Here is a 14802-nt window from a genome sequence, read left to right as displayed (position 1 = left end):
ACATGTGCTATACATTCTTAAAGCAAACCCTATGAAGATACGCTAAAAAATCCAATCAGCGTTCCAGGGGATCTGTGTTGTGGCCAAAATTTATTGTGGTCCAGTAAGGGTGTAATGACAGGGTTCCTCTTTTTGATCACAAAACTAGTATCCAAAATAATGTTTTTATGTCAAAAAACTGTATTATATGTCCTGAGAAGTATTAAATAATTACATATTTATGACCACAAATATGTAGGCAAAATTGGGTTCAAATAAAATTTTGGCTACATTTTAAAAAGACAGAAAAATATCGAAATTTTTGGGTTTTATTTTCGGGCCAGTTCAATTATTAAACCAATGGGTGGGGGGATTCAACGCAACTTCCAAGTTATGTATGTGCATCCAAAAATTATGTTCTAATCAGTTTGGCTCATGTGACCTGAAGGTTAAAATATTGTGGCGAAATTTCATAAAAATTGTGGACCGGTAAAATTTTTGTCGTTTAAAAGGTCTTAATGAGGCATAGGTCTAATTTTTAGCAGAATTACATCCGTGTGTGTTGCACCACGGCCCCTTTTCAATCATAAAAATCTGATAAAGACAAAGAATACTAATTTTCTTAATCCTAATTAATAACTTTCTTTAGCTTACATTAGATTTAAATTAATTTATGATGTTTATAACCTTATCTATTGTAGATTAATCAAAATATATGAAGTCATCAATAACAAAGTATTGTTTCGGAATATTTAGGGCATAATCATTCACCTGTTCAAACTAGAATGAATGTTTGCAACAGCAGTTCTCTAGAAATTTTATTTTTTATTTTACCGCTGAATAGGCATATAAAGTAAAAATAATCACAACAATCTAGAAAACAATGGGTGTGGTGAGAAGATAGATGTATTATGTAAGATGAATTAAGTTTTTTTTAACCAAATATTCGAAACAATCCGAATTATTAGTGTCATAAATGTATAATGTTGTTGTTTTTCAAAATATGGTGCTGTTTCAAAGTGTTTTGGCAAAATGGCATTCAAAATCACAACCATTAACAAGTTTTTGATGTTAAAAAAACTTAGACAAATAGATATATGATTTTTTTTTCGGTTCAAAATAATGTATGAATTTTTACTAAAGAAGTTATTTCTTACTCCAGTGTTTAAATATTTAGATTGATCATGAAACAGAGTGTGATCAATCAACTTGGACGAATTGATTTCGTAGTTTTTTTTTTTTGTAATTTTTCATTTAGAATTTTCATGAATTCCATAAAAGTTAACTAAGATTTTTTTTTTTCATTTAAAAAAAATAACATCGATCATTTATGGTTAAGTGAAACATGTCAAACGTGTTTTTGAGGTCCACAGTTTAATAATTTTTCATAAGTAGCTTTGTGTCATCCGTAAAACACTGCATTACTATCAATCAAAATGGCATAAGAGTGTTGTTATCGAAGTTCAGGTAAAATAAAAATGATTTTTATAAGGAAATTGGGGTTACTCACTACAATGAATTATAAATGTCATTGGGGGATCCACAGTAAATAAATACTTTATACGTGACACCAAAGCTAAGTGCAACATAAAGTATATGCAATACACAGCATTTAAATTGACTTTCCGACTTTGGACCAGACACTTCTCAATTCCATGTTTGACGTTTTCGTCCAATAATCTCTTTACGATAAAGGTACCATATCGCCAATCAATTAGAGATTTTTAAGAGATGGTTTTATGTATCACATGACAGGTATTACTTTACTAATTACTGTATAAAATTCTTATTATTCTAAACTCTAAAGTCAGTTTATCTAGTATAGGTGGAATAAAACGGTTTTCATACGCCACACAGACTCTTTACCTCGGCGGAAGATACACTCATCGTTCTCTGGTACTGTGTGATCGAAAGCCGGGTTTCTTTTAGTGTCTATTAACCTCAGTAAAGCTGTTTAATTTTTCTAATTTATATATATATACTAATTATTAACATGGAATTCTAAATTGCATTATTGACAATAAAGATAAATCAAGTGTTAGATGATGACGACATTAAGGTTAATGTCTAATTTTCATTAATTAAAACTGGCTAGCATTCAGTTAGTTAATTTTGCTCCCAAAAAGATTAATAGGAAGTGATTTTCCATTAATGCTATCTTAATCTGATAATGAGACATCAAGGAGTTTCCCGTAATAAAAAATTATAACTTTAAAGATCTAAAACCTATAGCGTTAAAAAGTGGATGAGATTTTGCATTTTTTAGCATCAATCAACATAAACTTAAAATGTACATCTCAGAAGTGGTAGCCCTGCAAATTAATTGAACTACTTGTTAGGTTTGTACACTATGTACCCGTGTAAACCTGGTAACTCCTTCCCGTCACCATTACCACACAGTTACAGAATCCCATTTTAATCAATCTCTTCACTGGAATATATGCTCTATAAATACAAAATACATCTATTTATAAAACAACCCAAGGACTAAATAGTGGCGGCTACTTCAGATGCCAAAATCATGCTTATTGCGTGGTCATAAAACACCCACAAATGTTTTGTAATTTTTGATTATGGTAAAACGTAAATTATTTCATTACAAAGTATCACTTAAATTAAATCAATTTGATAATCATATCAAGCGTTTACAGGATGAGTATTGGATTATACCTCTCAATGTTGACACCGTTAGATTCGTGATAAATGATCCAAAATAAACGCATATTTCTTAATCATTATGTGTTACGTTTAATAAAAATAGACCCATGCTATATTATAACCTTTAAACATATAACGACAAAAAATGACTAATTTACCGGTCGCAACAATTGTTACTAGAAATTTTCATTAATATTTACTTCAGGGTAAGTTAGACATCATTTTAAGAAAATATATTTTTGGTGCACTCAAACTGGATGTGGTGTGAAACAACCATTGTTAATAATTGACATGGTGCCGAAAATTAACACCCAAAATTTCGATATATATTCTGTCTTTAAAATGTAGCCAAAATTTTATTTGTTTCCCATTTTGCCTACATATTTGTGATCATAATTCTGGAATAATTTATACTCTTCAGAATATTAAAACAGTTTTATGACCATTAAAACATTATTTTTATACCATTTTTGATCAAAAAGGGAACCCTGGTCATACACCAACTACTTGGGCAACAATAATTTGGCCATAGCACAGTGCCCCTGGACCATTTGAAATTTTTTTAACGTATTTCAAAAGGGTTGTATTTATATTGCTACATAATTACATTTTAATTTGCAATAAAATTGCTTCGGTGGGGCAAAAATATCCCATGTTCGTGAAAGATGGTACCTTTGGAAGTTGTTTAGTTGTTACCGCTGTATATACTGAGCATTTGACCAGATTCATTTATTGGTATTATTTTTTCAAATGGCGAATGACATCAAATTTAATTATTAATGCATATAGTCAATTTACTCAGATTGTCCAATATTTCTATAAACATCACAAAGAAAGAGTTTATTGTGTTAGGCATAAAACAATGGCATGATATTAGAACCATACACAATATCGTACATATGTGTGTATTACACATGTGGAAAACAGCGAATTTATTTAGTATAAATATAAGAATAGTATTGCTAGATATATTTATGACAATTAAATATCTGGTGAATTTCGAAATTGGCGGTATGAAACTATATAAACAGCGATTAAACAGTCACACTACATATAATAACATCAGGGATTTCAGAGATTTTATTATAAACACTTACCAAAAGGATAAAACAATCAACCTGTGGCACTGTAATATGATCATACATGGTATAATTTACACTTGCTCAATATTACAGTAATTGGTTTAATAGTAAGTTTTGCTAGTCATAAAAAAACATTGTATGTTAGTCAATGTATATAAGGTATAGTAGGACCTAAATTATTTTTGATGCTAACTATAATTAATGATGCCTTCACCGCGGACAAAATGGTATATTTTCACTATCAAAAACGGCAGCAGACAATTTAGTGTAGTTTTCTTCAGTTACAAAAGTTTTACTTACTTTACTCCTATACCTGCCTCGTTGAAGACGTATTGAGCTCCAAGTTTCATTTTAAAGTTAAAAATATAAATAAATATAATATATTGCATTCCCGAAAAAATTCTGTAGGCCACTTTATCCTATATGGAATTAAGTATACTGATTGCGCTTGACACCAATGGCAAAATTAATTATTTTATATTTATCTTTTTGTTGTTGATTTTAGACTAGATGTCATACACGAATAATACACTAATTATTGTTCAAAATGATGAATATCATTTTATACTCTTTCGTGCGGGTGGAGCAATCTTTAACTCAAAGTACTTGTGTACACGAGTCCAAATTCTTCCTTTTGTCATCCTGTAAGATGATTTCTAGTAACTTTTTTTATTACTAATTAAGAATATTGATATATATGTATAAATTTTATTCAATTACAAGGACTCATTGCTAGATCCATCTGAAGCAGATTCATAATAGTTGAAGTACTGGAGATTATCTGTGATTAATTTTGAATCAGAGAAAATGCGATCTAAGGATGACTACCTAGGCATATTATTGAATCTAGCTGCGACATCGATACAGGTAGCACAGGACATCAAGCATATGGATTGGGCGCAATTCTCATTCGCAATGTTTCGTAATGCCCATTAATACACAAAAATACATAAAAGTAATTCCTAGAATATTTTGCTACTTTTGCAAAGAGTTTGACGACCATTTTGACATACTGCCGATTGATTATCAATCTGTGGAGAGATTAGAAAGGTGTTTAAAACTTTTTACTTCACAGACTGACTCACATGTTAGTCTTTCTGTATTGTTGTTATATTCCATAACAAACTAGGAATGAGTTATCTTGGCTTGAATGAAACATACTATATTTGTTCTCTGACATGACGGTCATTATCAGAACAACAAATTCTGTCCCATTGGACAGTAAATGTTGCAAGAACATCAAGTGATGACAATTAGCGTGTATCGCGATAACTTTGCATTTAGATATATATAGAAAGTATCCTACAATTTATGATATAAACTGATAATTTATTTACCCATCATCAAGCCTGAAGTATCCTTATTTACTATGTATATTTCAATGAATTCCACATCTGTGGTCGACTGCCCATAATGGACGTACATTGTATATGGAAGTACATTCATTTAATAGTGCCTACAACAGAAACATAATATAACAGTTTAAACTTGTAGTCTTTGCTGCAGTGTGTTCACACAAAATGACAACAAATATTTTAACGCTTCTGGGTTGACTATAGCCCATTGGTTGTTCCCATTAGTTGATGGGCCTCTATCAAATGTTATTTAACAACCTCTTGTCTTCTGATCTTGTTACCAAAATACATGTATAAAACATGTGTAAGAAATGTGACATTAACAACAATTTGGCCTCAATAATGTGTGATTAACATGTACGTTACATTTCTTATTTCCATAACATAATGCATATGGAAAAGAAAACCTTAAAAACATAATCAATAAACGAATTTATGTTAGTACGTATAAACATATAAAATCGATCATTGGATTTACAAGGTCATAGGGAGTATACTTGTACATGGACAATTTCAATATTGACTAGGGTACACGAAATTCGGCAGTCCGTAAAATTTGTAATCTGGACGGTTTAGGCTGGGAACAAATGGTTTCCAGATTTAACGAGGGTCCAAATCGTACATGTCAATGTATACAAATCAACACACTGATTTTGAGAATGGTTGTTTTAATATGCTGTTAAGAATTCTCAGTGTCCATTTTATGCATTATATAGAGACAAGTATCCATACTGGTAATCTAACTTTGATATGGACTTTTCGCTTCAATATTGCATGCAAAGTATCAAGAACTGCTCTTTAACTTACTACTTATGCCTGATAATACATTGTGGTGTATCACAGAAGAGAACTAGAAAAAATAATGTATTGTGATGTTATATTCCATAGTTGTTTGCATTAAAGTATTTTTTGAATAAACATAATTCAAAACAATTCAGTTTTTGATTTTGATGCAGTAACCTCAATTATTTAAAATGAACATTTTGAACCTTAGTTTTTGTCATTTCATTTCTCTCTCTTAAAATTATTATCTAATTAATTGCCTTTTGCCCTTTCCTCCCTTCTAACAGATCTGTACCTACATAGTTCATCGGAAAAAAAAATACTTGTATATTATATATGCATTAGCACATATGTTCCTTATAAATGAGGTCTTGTAAACAACATTTTGCTGCATAAGCAATTGAACTTTGTAAAAAAGTGGGGTGCCATCAAGGGTATCCATGTGTCAGAAGTATACTTTCTTCTTAATGGGAGTCTTAATGTTTCCCTTGTTGTCATTTTAAACTGAGATTGTTATTAGCTGTAGGTCTCCATGGCCTTGTCCTCAAAGATCAGTTATCAAATAAACATAACTACAAAATTTTTACTTTTATTTTGTTATTCAGACAATTATATTCAAACATTTAGAGAGAAAAAGTCATGACACTGACCTGTAAATATTTGTTGAAACTGTGTTAGGTTCAAAGTTCAAATCTAAAAGAAATTTTCTAGCGTTTTCTAAAATCTTCTCATAATTTTTACTTTACCTTTTGAATGATCTGCAATCTTAACAAAATTAATTAAAATTGGAAGATCAGATTACTAGAAATTGAGAATGAAAATACACACCCTGTTAGATTCTTTGAGATAATTTACAAAATTCAATGCTAAAAAGAAATTTTGACTTTTCGGATAGCATCATAAAAGCCCAACTAAAATCTTCTTGATGAATTACATTGAAATGTGATTACTCTGATAAAGTTAACTTGATGAAGAAAAAATACTAATGGGTTGTTGCAATAGAGAAAAAAATGAAATTTTCATGGAAATCTTTAATTGAATAAACTTGGAAAGCTACTCAAATACCCCAATTAATATATTGGTAAAAATTTAAATTGCCCAACAATAATACATGGATATTGTTCTGTATAAAAATTCTGTTACACTAAAAATGATCACGTTATTGCAGTAATGATGATAAACAAATGGGATTTACAAAAATGTGAGTAAATGGAGCAGGTTGGTGTGGTTTGTACATAGTGTTTGTTAAATACAAGTGTCCGTCACCAAGCTGAAGGAGCATGCTTCTTTAGTTCAGTCAGTGTTTTTTTAGCCCACCATCATCTGATGATGGTGGGCTATTCAAATTCAAATCAAAGCGGTCCATCCGTTAACAATTCATGTTATCACTATTTCTCAGAAAGTGCTGAAGGGATCTTTCTCAAATTTCATCTGTAGGTTCCCCTGCATATTGAAATTGGAACCAATCGGTCAACAAGATGTCCGCCTGGCTACCATCTTGGATTTTGATAAGTTAACGATTCTTGTTATCGCTATTTCGCAAAAAGTGCTGAAGGGATCATTTTCAAATTTCATATGTAGGTTCCCCTAGACCCCTAGTTGTGCATATTGCATTTTGGGACTGATTGGTCACAACAAGATGGCAGACAGGCCACCATCCTGGATTTAGATAGTTGAAGTTTGAAAACGAGAGAAAAGATCCATCTGGCAATTGTCAGATATAGATCAATCTTTGGTGGGCGACAAGATCCCCCTGGTTATTTAGTTTGATTACCACTATTTTCTGCATCGAATTGCATTTTCTATTTTTCTATCAAAGCAAATCTATCTGTTTGTTTCACATGTGAAAAGTCCATTACAAAAATATCTTACCTGGGTCTGCGATAGGTTGTCACCCGTTTGTGTACCATGGTGATTTCAGGAACAGATCATTCAATGTAAAAATCCAGATGTAGAAGAAAACACTTATCTGATAAATCCCAATTTCATTTGCAAAAATGTCCACTTCATTTTTTGATGGATTTTAAAAATATCATCCATCGTTTCATGTCAGCTGTAGCTGTTTCACAGACTGTGGTGACTACATTCTATTCTGTGTTAAAACTGAACGAAAATGTGCACTGAAAACATAATGTTATGTGTATACACCTATCGGAATACAATAATAGTGCTTAAGTTTGGTAAAATCTATCAGTCGATCTTAGTTGATGTGGTCCGATGATACCACCTATATATTACAAACAATACTTTATCGGGCCGATCTTTTGTCAGCTATAGTAGTCAGAAGTGTTTAAAATGGCTATCAAATTAGCACTTCGGCTACCTGTTGTAGTAAGTCTTAACAGTTTCAAAGACTCCAGAATGATTAAGCACAAAGGGAGGTAAGACATGTCTTATTAACATTTAGAAGTCTGAAGATTTAATCTTTAAATATATATACCAAAGTTTTAATGACTGCTAGACAGTTATGTTAGATTTTAAATGTTTGTTGGTACTGAGTAATGTATGTCTGTAATGGAGATTTGGTTTGTTTTATTGACTGAGTAATATGGTTGCTTTAAGGACAGATATGTGTAGATAATTATGAATAGTAATATGTATAGTTTATAGGGGTAGTATGAGTCAATTAAATCATTTGATACTGGTACTTCTAAGTTATTACAGTAAAATACTTCAGGCAAGTAGAATTTTCTCTTTTATAGCGCAATAAATTCACCAATAAAAACTAATAGATTGTCAGTGATGAAAAATATATTTGTAAAAAATATATGATATCATACTAGTCAATTTTACATTGGTAGTTAATTAAGAATTAAGATGTTTAAAACAATAATTTAAATCAAGATTTTATTTGTTGGAGTTACTCTAATTTTATTACATGCCAAGTCATCTATTTTATAAGTGTAGATATGACAGCTGATATTATTTAAATGTAGATTTTCACAAAAAGCCTAGAATTATGTATGGATGGAATATAACAGCGGATAAATATTTTCAATGCCTTTATGGATATATTTTTCATGAACTGATGTTGATTATGCCAGTACTTTGGAAATTGCTCTGGATTTATTTGTTTTGTGAAATACCTGTAAATGTGAACTTGAAAAATTTGGATGGTGAAAGAAAAGCTGAGTTAACGTACTGGAGAAACACCACCAGCATGCACTTAGAACCTGAGCTTAACTCTATTTGCCCTTTACTACTTCTAGAACATAACTTCCAGACACTCAATTTGTAGCTCTGCTACTTTTGGAAGCTCTTCCATCTATGAGGTTGAAGATCTGAGAAATCTGCTTTTCTTAGAAGAGTGGAAATCGAGTTGAGCTCTGGCAAGACTGGACTCTATGGAAAATATGAGGACTCTAGTTTTTGAGTATTTCGAATGCTTTTAGTCATGTGTATCCCCATTTCTGAACTGGTTTTTATACAAATAACAAAAAATTAAACAATAACAATAGCGGAGTCACATGTTATTATATACATACTACTGGTGTTTTAGTGGTTGTAAAACTGAACATAAAAGTTGTATTATGCCTTGGAGGAAACAATGCTTTTAACATTTTCCCTTTAACTTTATTACAAAGTAATTTCAATTAATAGCAATTACATTAAAACAAGTTTATAGCAAACTTTTTTGGACTGAAAATATTGATTTGGATGGAGACAATTTTGTTTCTTCTTGTTGAGTTCTGACTGCTCTGACCTATATGTATAGAGAAAGTTTCCTGTATGTCGTATTATCTCTGGTTATAGTAGTTATGTTTTTTACTCCAAGTAAAAATGTTTTATCTGTTTAACTTTTATTCATGTAGTATTTATATATATATGTTATAGAATGTTGACAAGATGTACAATTTTGGGGCCCAGTGGCCGAGTGGTTAAGATGTTTCGACATATTACCACAGGCCATCCACCTCTGGGTCGTGAGTTCGAATCCCATGTGGGGCAGTTGCTGGTTACTAACCGCTGATTGGTGGGTTTTCTCCAGGTACTCTGGCTTTCCTCCAACAAAAAACCTAGCATGTCCTTACATGACCCTGGCTGTTAATTGGACGTTAAACTAATAAAACCGAAGAGATGTAAACAATAACCTCACAAAGGAGATGGAAATAAGCAGATTCCTCTGTGCTTTGACATGGTTTCTGACTGCAAAGATACAGAAAATGAATGATGATTGTCTTCAATTAATGCTATTGAACTTACCCTGCATTTAAAATCTACACAAATTGGGAAGGAGTTGGAAAGAGGCACAAAGGCCGAGATGCTGCTCAGATGTCTGACTTTCTATCACTTGTCCACTACCCTCCACTTCTGTGTTACATTTGTCCAAAACCTTTGAAGAAGTTGCCAAGTATTGCCAATACATGTATAGTGTATTGATTTTCTCCAGGTCCTCCACCTTTAAGCTCTAGTACATCCTACATGTCTGATGCAATAAAACCAACCCTACAAGTACTCACATACTACACCACTTTGATTTCTCTATGGAAGAAATTGAGAAGTTCTTCACTCTCTAGAATACTTATGGTGTATCATATGAAGAAGGGTAACATATGTAATTCTACAATCTGATCTAAATGGGGAAGGAAGTTTAATATGGCAGTCATTAGATATAATAGTAACATCATTTAAGTACTTCCCCGTGATTGTGACATACTTCTCTATCCATAATTATTTCATCATTTCAGTTCTCATCTGTGAACATGAAGCCCATTGGGGTGGTGAATTCACTATTTACCTATAAGAATGGAACCCCTCGTCAGCCGTCAGTCTGTGACATGGCTCGAGGCAGTATCACCATCAGTAAGGAGATCTTCAATACACCTGAACACTCCCTAGACGGCATCCAACAGTACTCCCATATTTGGTAAGGTCAGAGGTGATATTCCATATTTAGTAAAGTAAAAGTTTAACTACTGAACATTAAACACTTATCAATGTTGTAATTTAGTTAATGCAAACTTTAATGCGAAACTTCAGTTGAACTATACATGTATTGTCAAAATGAAACATTCTATGTTACAAATAATTGAGAATGTGTTTTCCTGCTAAAACAAATTGTAACAAATCTGTACCAATGGTATTACTGGAAGTTGCCAATATTTTGTGTGATGATTTCAGGATAATCTTTGAGTTCCACAAAAACAACAACCAGTACACCAAGGCCAAGGTCAAACCTCCACGGCTGGATGGCAGGAGAGTAGGACTGTTCTCTACTAGGTCACCATACCGACCAAACCCGATCGGGTTAAGACTACTAGGACTGTTCTCTACTAGGTCACCATACCGACCAAACCCTATCGGGCTTACCCTGGCAAAACTGGAAAGGGTGGAAGGTGGGTAATTGTATTGTTTACATTTATAGTCCCCAGTTAATTTTGTTGAGGTAGGGTAAAAGTGCTCCAGTTTATATGTATGATCATGTTGTTCCACTGTTCAACAGTATATAAGTTTATATGCAACAAAAACGCAATCAACAGTTTACCTGTTTTTATTACTACAGTAAACATAAATTTTGGCAATCAGGGGCTACTCACTCAATACATAGCTATATACATAACATACTCTTACATAACTAAAATAATAAATAGAGAAGAGGCTTGACCCTGTCGAAACTCCAGAGAAGCGACTTGACTCTAAATATAGAACTACATAAAGAAGAAGCTTGACCCTGCCGAACTTCAGGGAAGCAACTTGACTTTACGTATAAAAAGAGATGGCTAAGCATATATAGAGAAGAAGCTTGACTCCCCAGAAGTGTGAAGAAGCAACTTGACTCTAGTGTTAGCGTAAAAAGAAGACACGAGAAAAAGTTTGACTCTGTACTAGGAGCCAGAGAAACTTCTTGACTCAAAGTATTCTTGAAAATATAATGTATGTGTTACTGATTTATTGGGGGTAAAAATTCCCCTGGAATTAAAAGCCAAAATTGAGAAAGTAAGTAAAATGAATACACTATTACTTATGAGTGAGAGCCCCCACCACTGTTCAACAGTATATATCGTATAGTGATGCCATATGGTATGTTCATCATGCCATGCACAAATTTATAGATTCTTTTTTCAATTTTAACTTCTCAAAAACCAGAGTCATGATATTGCATATGTAACAGGTTTTTGTCAAGTGACCTGATATAGGGCCTGTGGCATACTGGGATGAAGGGCGACAAAGTTTGTTCAAATGAATAACTTTGACATTCATTCACGATCACGGGAATCAAATAGGCGAAAATATTTGAACAATTTCTTATACATTATGACTCTAATTTAATATCTTGGGACTAACACATCCACCTTGATCACCAGGTGGCAGGTGAATGATTCATACCTAAGTTTCACTAATTGTTAATTTACATGGCAACTTAATTTGGTACTCCAATTCATTAGAAAATCTATGTAGATTCAGTATATCAAATTTTTTTATACTATTTATGATGTACCTGTGTACAGAAATGCTACTGCCTGTTTTCAGGTGCCAAACTCCATATATCAGGTATAGATATATTGGATGGTTCCCCAGTTCTGGACATCAAGCCCTACATACCCAGCTATGACTCTCCAGGGCTGTCCACAGCAGCGTCCACTACCCCCACAATGACCGCAGGAGATACTGACCAGCACTGTGACCTTAGTGATGATGACCAAGCCGTGGACGCCAGTGCAGATGACAGGAACTTAGACCGATCAGTAGATGATAATAGCAGGACGGTTCTGAGCTGTCAGAAACAAGATCAAGTGTGTGGCATTAGAAAAGATTGTTGTACTGAAGAAACAGTTTCTGGAAACAGTGAATTGAGAACAGAAATAGACACTGAGGTTTTAAGTGGTGAGCAAACAGGAAAAATGAATGATACTAAAGTCTCTTTATCTAGTAAAGTTCCTACAAGTGATGATCCTACAACAAAAGCAATAGATGATACAAAATGTTCTGTGGGTAAAGTGGATATCACAGGAGATTCTATAGATTTATCCAAAAATTCCGTTATTAAATCTAATCGAACTCAAAACAATAACCCTAAAGAAACAGATGATGCTTCAAAGTCGTCAGTTCCTGGCAGTTCAATTAAAACAGCAAATTGGGTGAAAAAACCTCCTATAGATACATTAACTGTACGATTCACACAAACTGTAGAAAAACAACTCTCTAACTTCAGCACGAGTGCAGAAGATTTGGATTACAGACTAGAGTTCTTAGAATCCGCGAATGAAGCCCACAGTGCTATATGTAAGATTTTGACTGAGGACCCAAGGTCAGTGTACCGGCGACAGAGTTGTCCAGATAGTCTGTATTTCTTTGTTGTAGACAAGGTACATGTGACTTGTTGGTTTGATGAGAATTTGGTGGAAGTTGTTAGAATTAAACCAGTGTTGCAAGTAAAACATTTACAAAACTCTAAGTGAAACTGTTAAGATCTATTACCTGTGGTATACCCTACAGCGGGTAATTTTCACGGAGTTAGGTTCATGGTTTCACTCTACATTACCTAATGATCGTGAAAAATTAATTCTCGAAATAGTAAATAATGTGCAGATTTGTAAACTTTGTAGACTGAAATTTGATTTCTTTTTCAAATTAATTTATGACTTTCTTTGTGCAGTGTTGTTATGAGTGTTTAGTCCAAGTTTGATTCTTTAAGCTCACCCAGTTTTTGTTTCATTTTTAGCCCACCATCATCAGATGGTGGGCTATTCAAATCGCCCCGAGTCCAAGGTCCGTCGTCCATCCGTAAACAATGCTTGTTATCACTATTTCTTAAAAACTACCGTAGGGATTTTGTTCAAACTTCACATGGAAGGTCCCCTTGGTCCCTAGTTGTGCCATACAGATTTTGTGGCTGATTGAAAAAACAAGATGGCCACCAGGCAGCCATCTTTGATTTTGGCAGTTGAAGTTTGTTATTAATATTTCTTGAGAACTACTGCAGGGATTTTGTTCCAACTTCACATGGAGGGTACCCTTGGTCCCTAGTTGTGCCATACAGTTATTGAGGCTGATCGGTAAAACCAGATGGCTGCTGGGGCCATATTGGATTTTGGCAGTGAAGTTTGTAATCGCTATTTCTTGAAAACTATTGAAGGGATTTTGTTCAAACTTCACATGGAGGATTCCATTGGTCCTTAGTTGTGCCATATAGATTTTGAGGCTGATCGGAAAAACAAGATGGCCGCCAGGTAGCCATCTCTGATTTTAATAGTTAAGGTTTGTTATCACTATTTTTCAGTGCTGAAGGGATCTTTCTTAAATTTAATATGTAGGTTCCCCTAGGGCCTTAGTTGTGCATTTTGCATTTTTGGACCAATCGGTGAACAAGATGGCCACCAGCTTGGATTTTGATAAAGTTTGTTATCGCTATTTCTCAGATAGTAATGAAGGGATCTGTCTCAAATTTCACATGTAGGTTCCCCTAGGGCCCTAGTTGTGCATTTTGCATTTTTGGACCAATCGGTCAACAAGATGGCCACCAGCAGCTATCTTGGATTTTGATCGTTAAAGTTTGTTATCTCTATTTCTCAGAAAGTATTGAATGGATCTATCTCAAATTTCACATGTAGGTTCCCCTAGGGCCCTAGTTGTGCATGTTGCGATTTGGGGCTGATTGATCGACAAGATGGCCAACAAGGAGCCATCTTGGATTTTGATAGTTAAAAGTTTGATGTCGCTATTTCTCAGAAAGTATTGAATGGATCATTCTCAAATTTTATGTGTAGTATGTTTGAAAAAGTTTTAAAAGTAGAGAAAAGATCCATCTTTCCATTGTCAGACATAGATCATTCTTTGGTGGGTGCCAAGATCCCTCTGGGATCTCTTGTTTAAGCATCCTGTGAGCTTATTGTGTTGAATAAGGTATATTTTACCTGCCATCATGATATGAAGTCAAAATGGTGATAGAATGTTGTGATGAATTGCATCTTTATATATATTGATATGCTGACAAATAAACACAA

General features: G+C 33.5%; 1 protein-coding gene across 1 annotated transcript; it reads left to right on the top strand.

The window, feature by feature from the left end:
• The first annotated feature begins 10394 nt into the window (after nucleotides 1–10394).
• Nucleotides 10395–14802, top strand: LOC138333523 (tRNA (adenine(37)-N6)-methyltransferase-like). The gene is made up of 4 exons (XM_069281960.1): nucleotides 10395–10724; nucleotides 10979–11077; nucleotides 11135–11193; nucleotides 12329–14802. Exons 1-4 carry the CDS (start codon nucleotides 10561–10563, stop codon nucleotides 13255–13257), a joined length of 1251 nt encoding a protein of 416 aa, XP_069138061.1. The 5' UTR covers nucleotides 10395–10560; the 3' UTR covers nucleotides 13258–14802.

The sequence above is a fragment of the Argopecten irradians genome, chromosome 10 (genome assembly GCF_041381155.1).
Source record: "Argopecten irradians isolate NY chromosome 10, Ai_NY, whole genome shotgun sequence".
NCBI classification, from domain to species: Eukaryota; Metazoa; Mollusca; class Bivalvia; order Pectinida; family Pectinidae; genus Argopecten; species Argopecten irradians.
The sequence above is the reverse complement of the archived record's forward strand: the minus strand, read 5'-3'. Positions and strand labels throughout refer to the sequence as shown.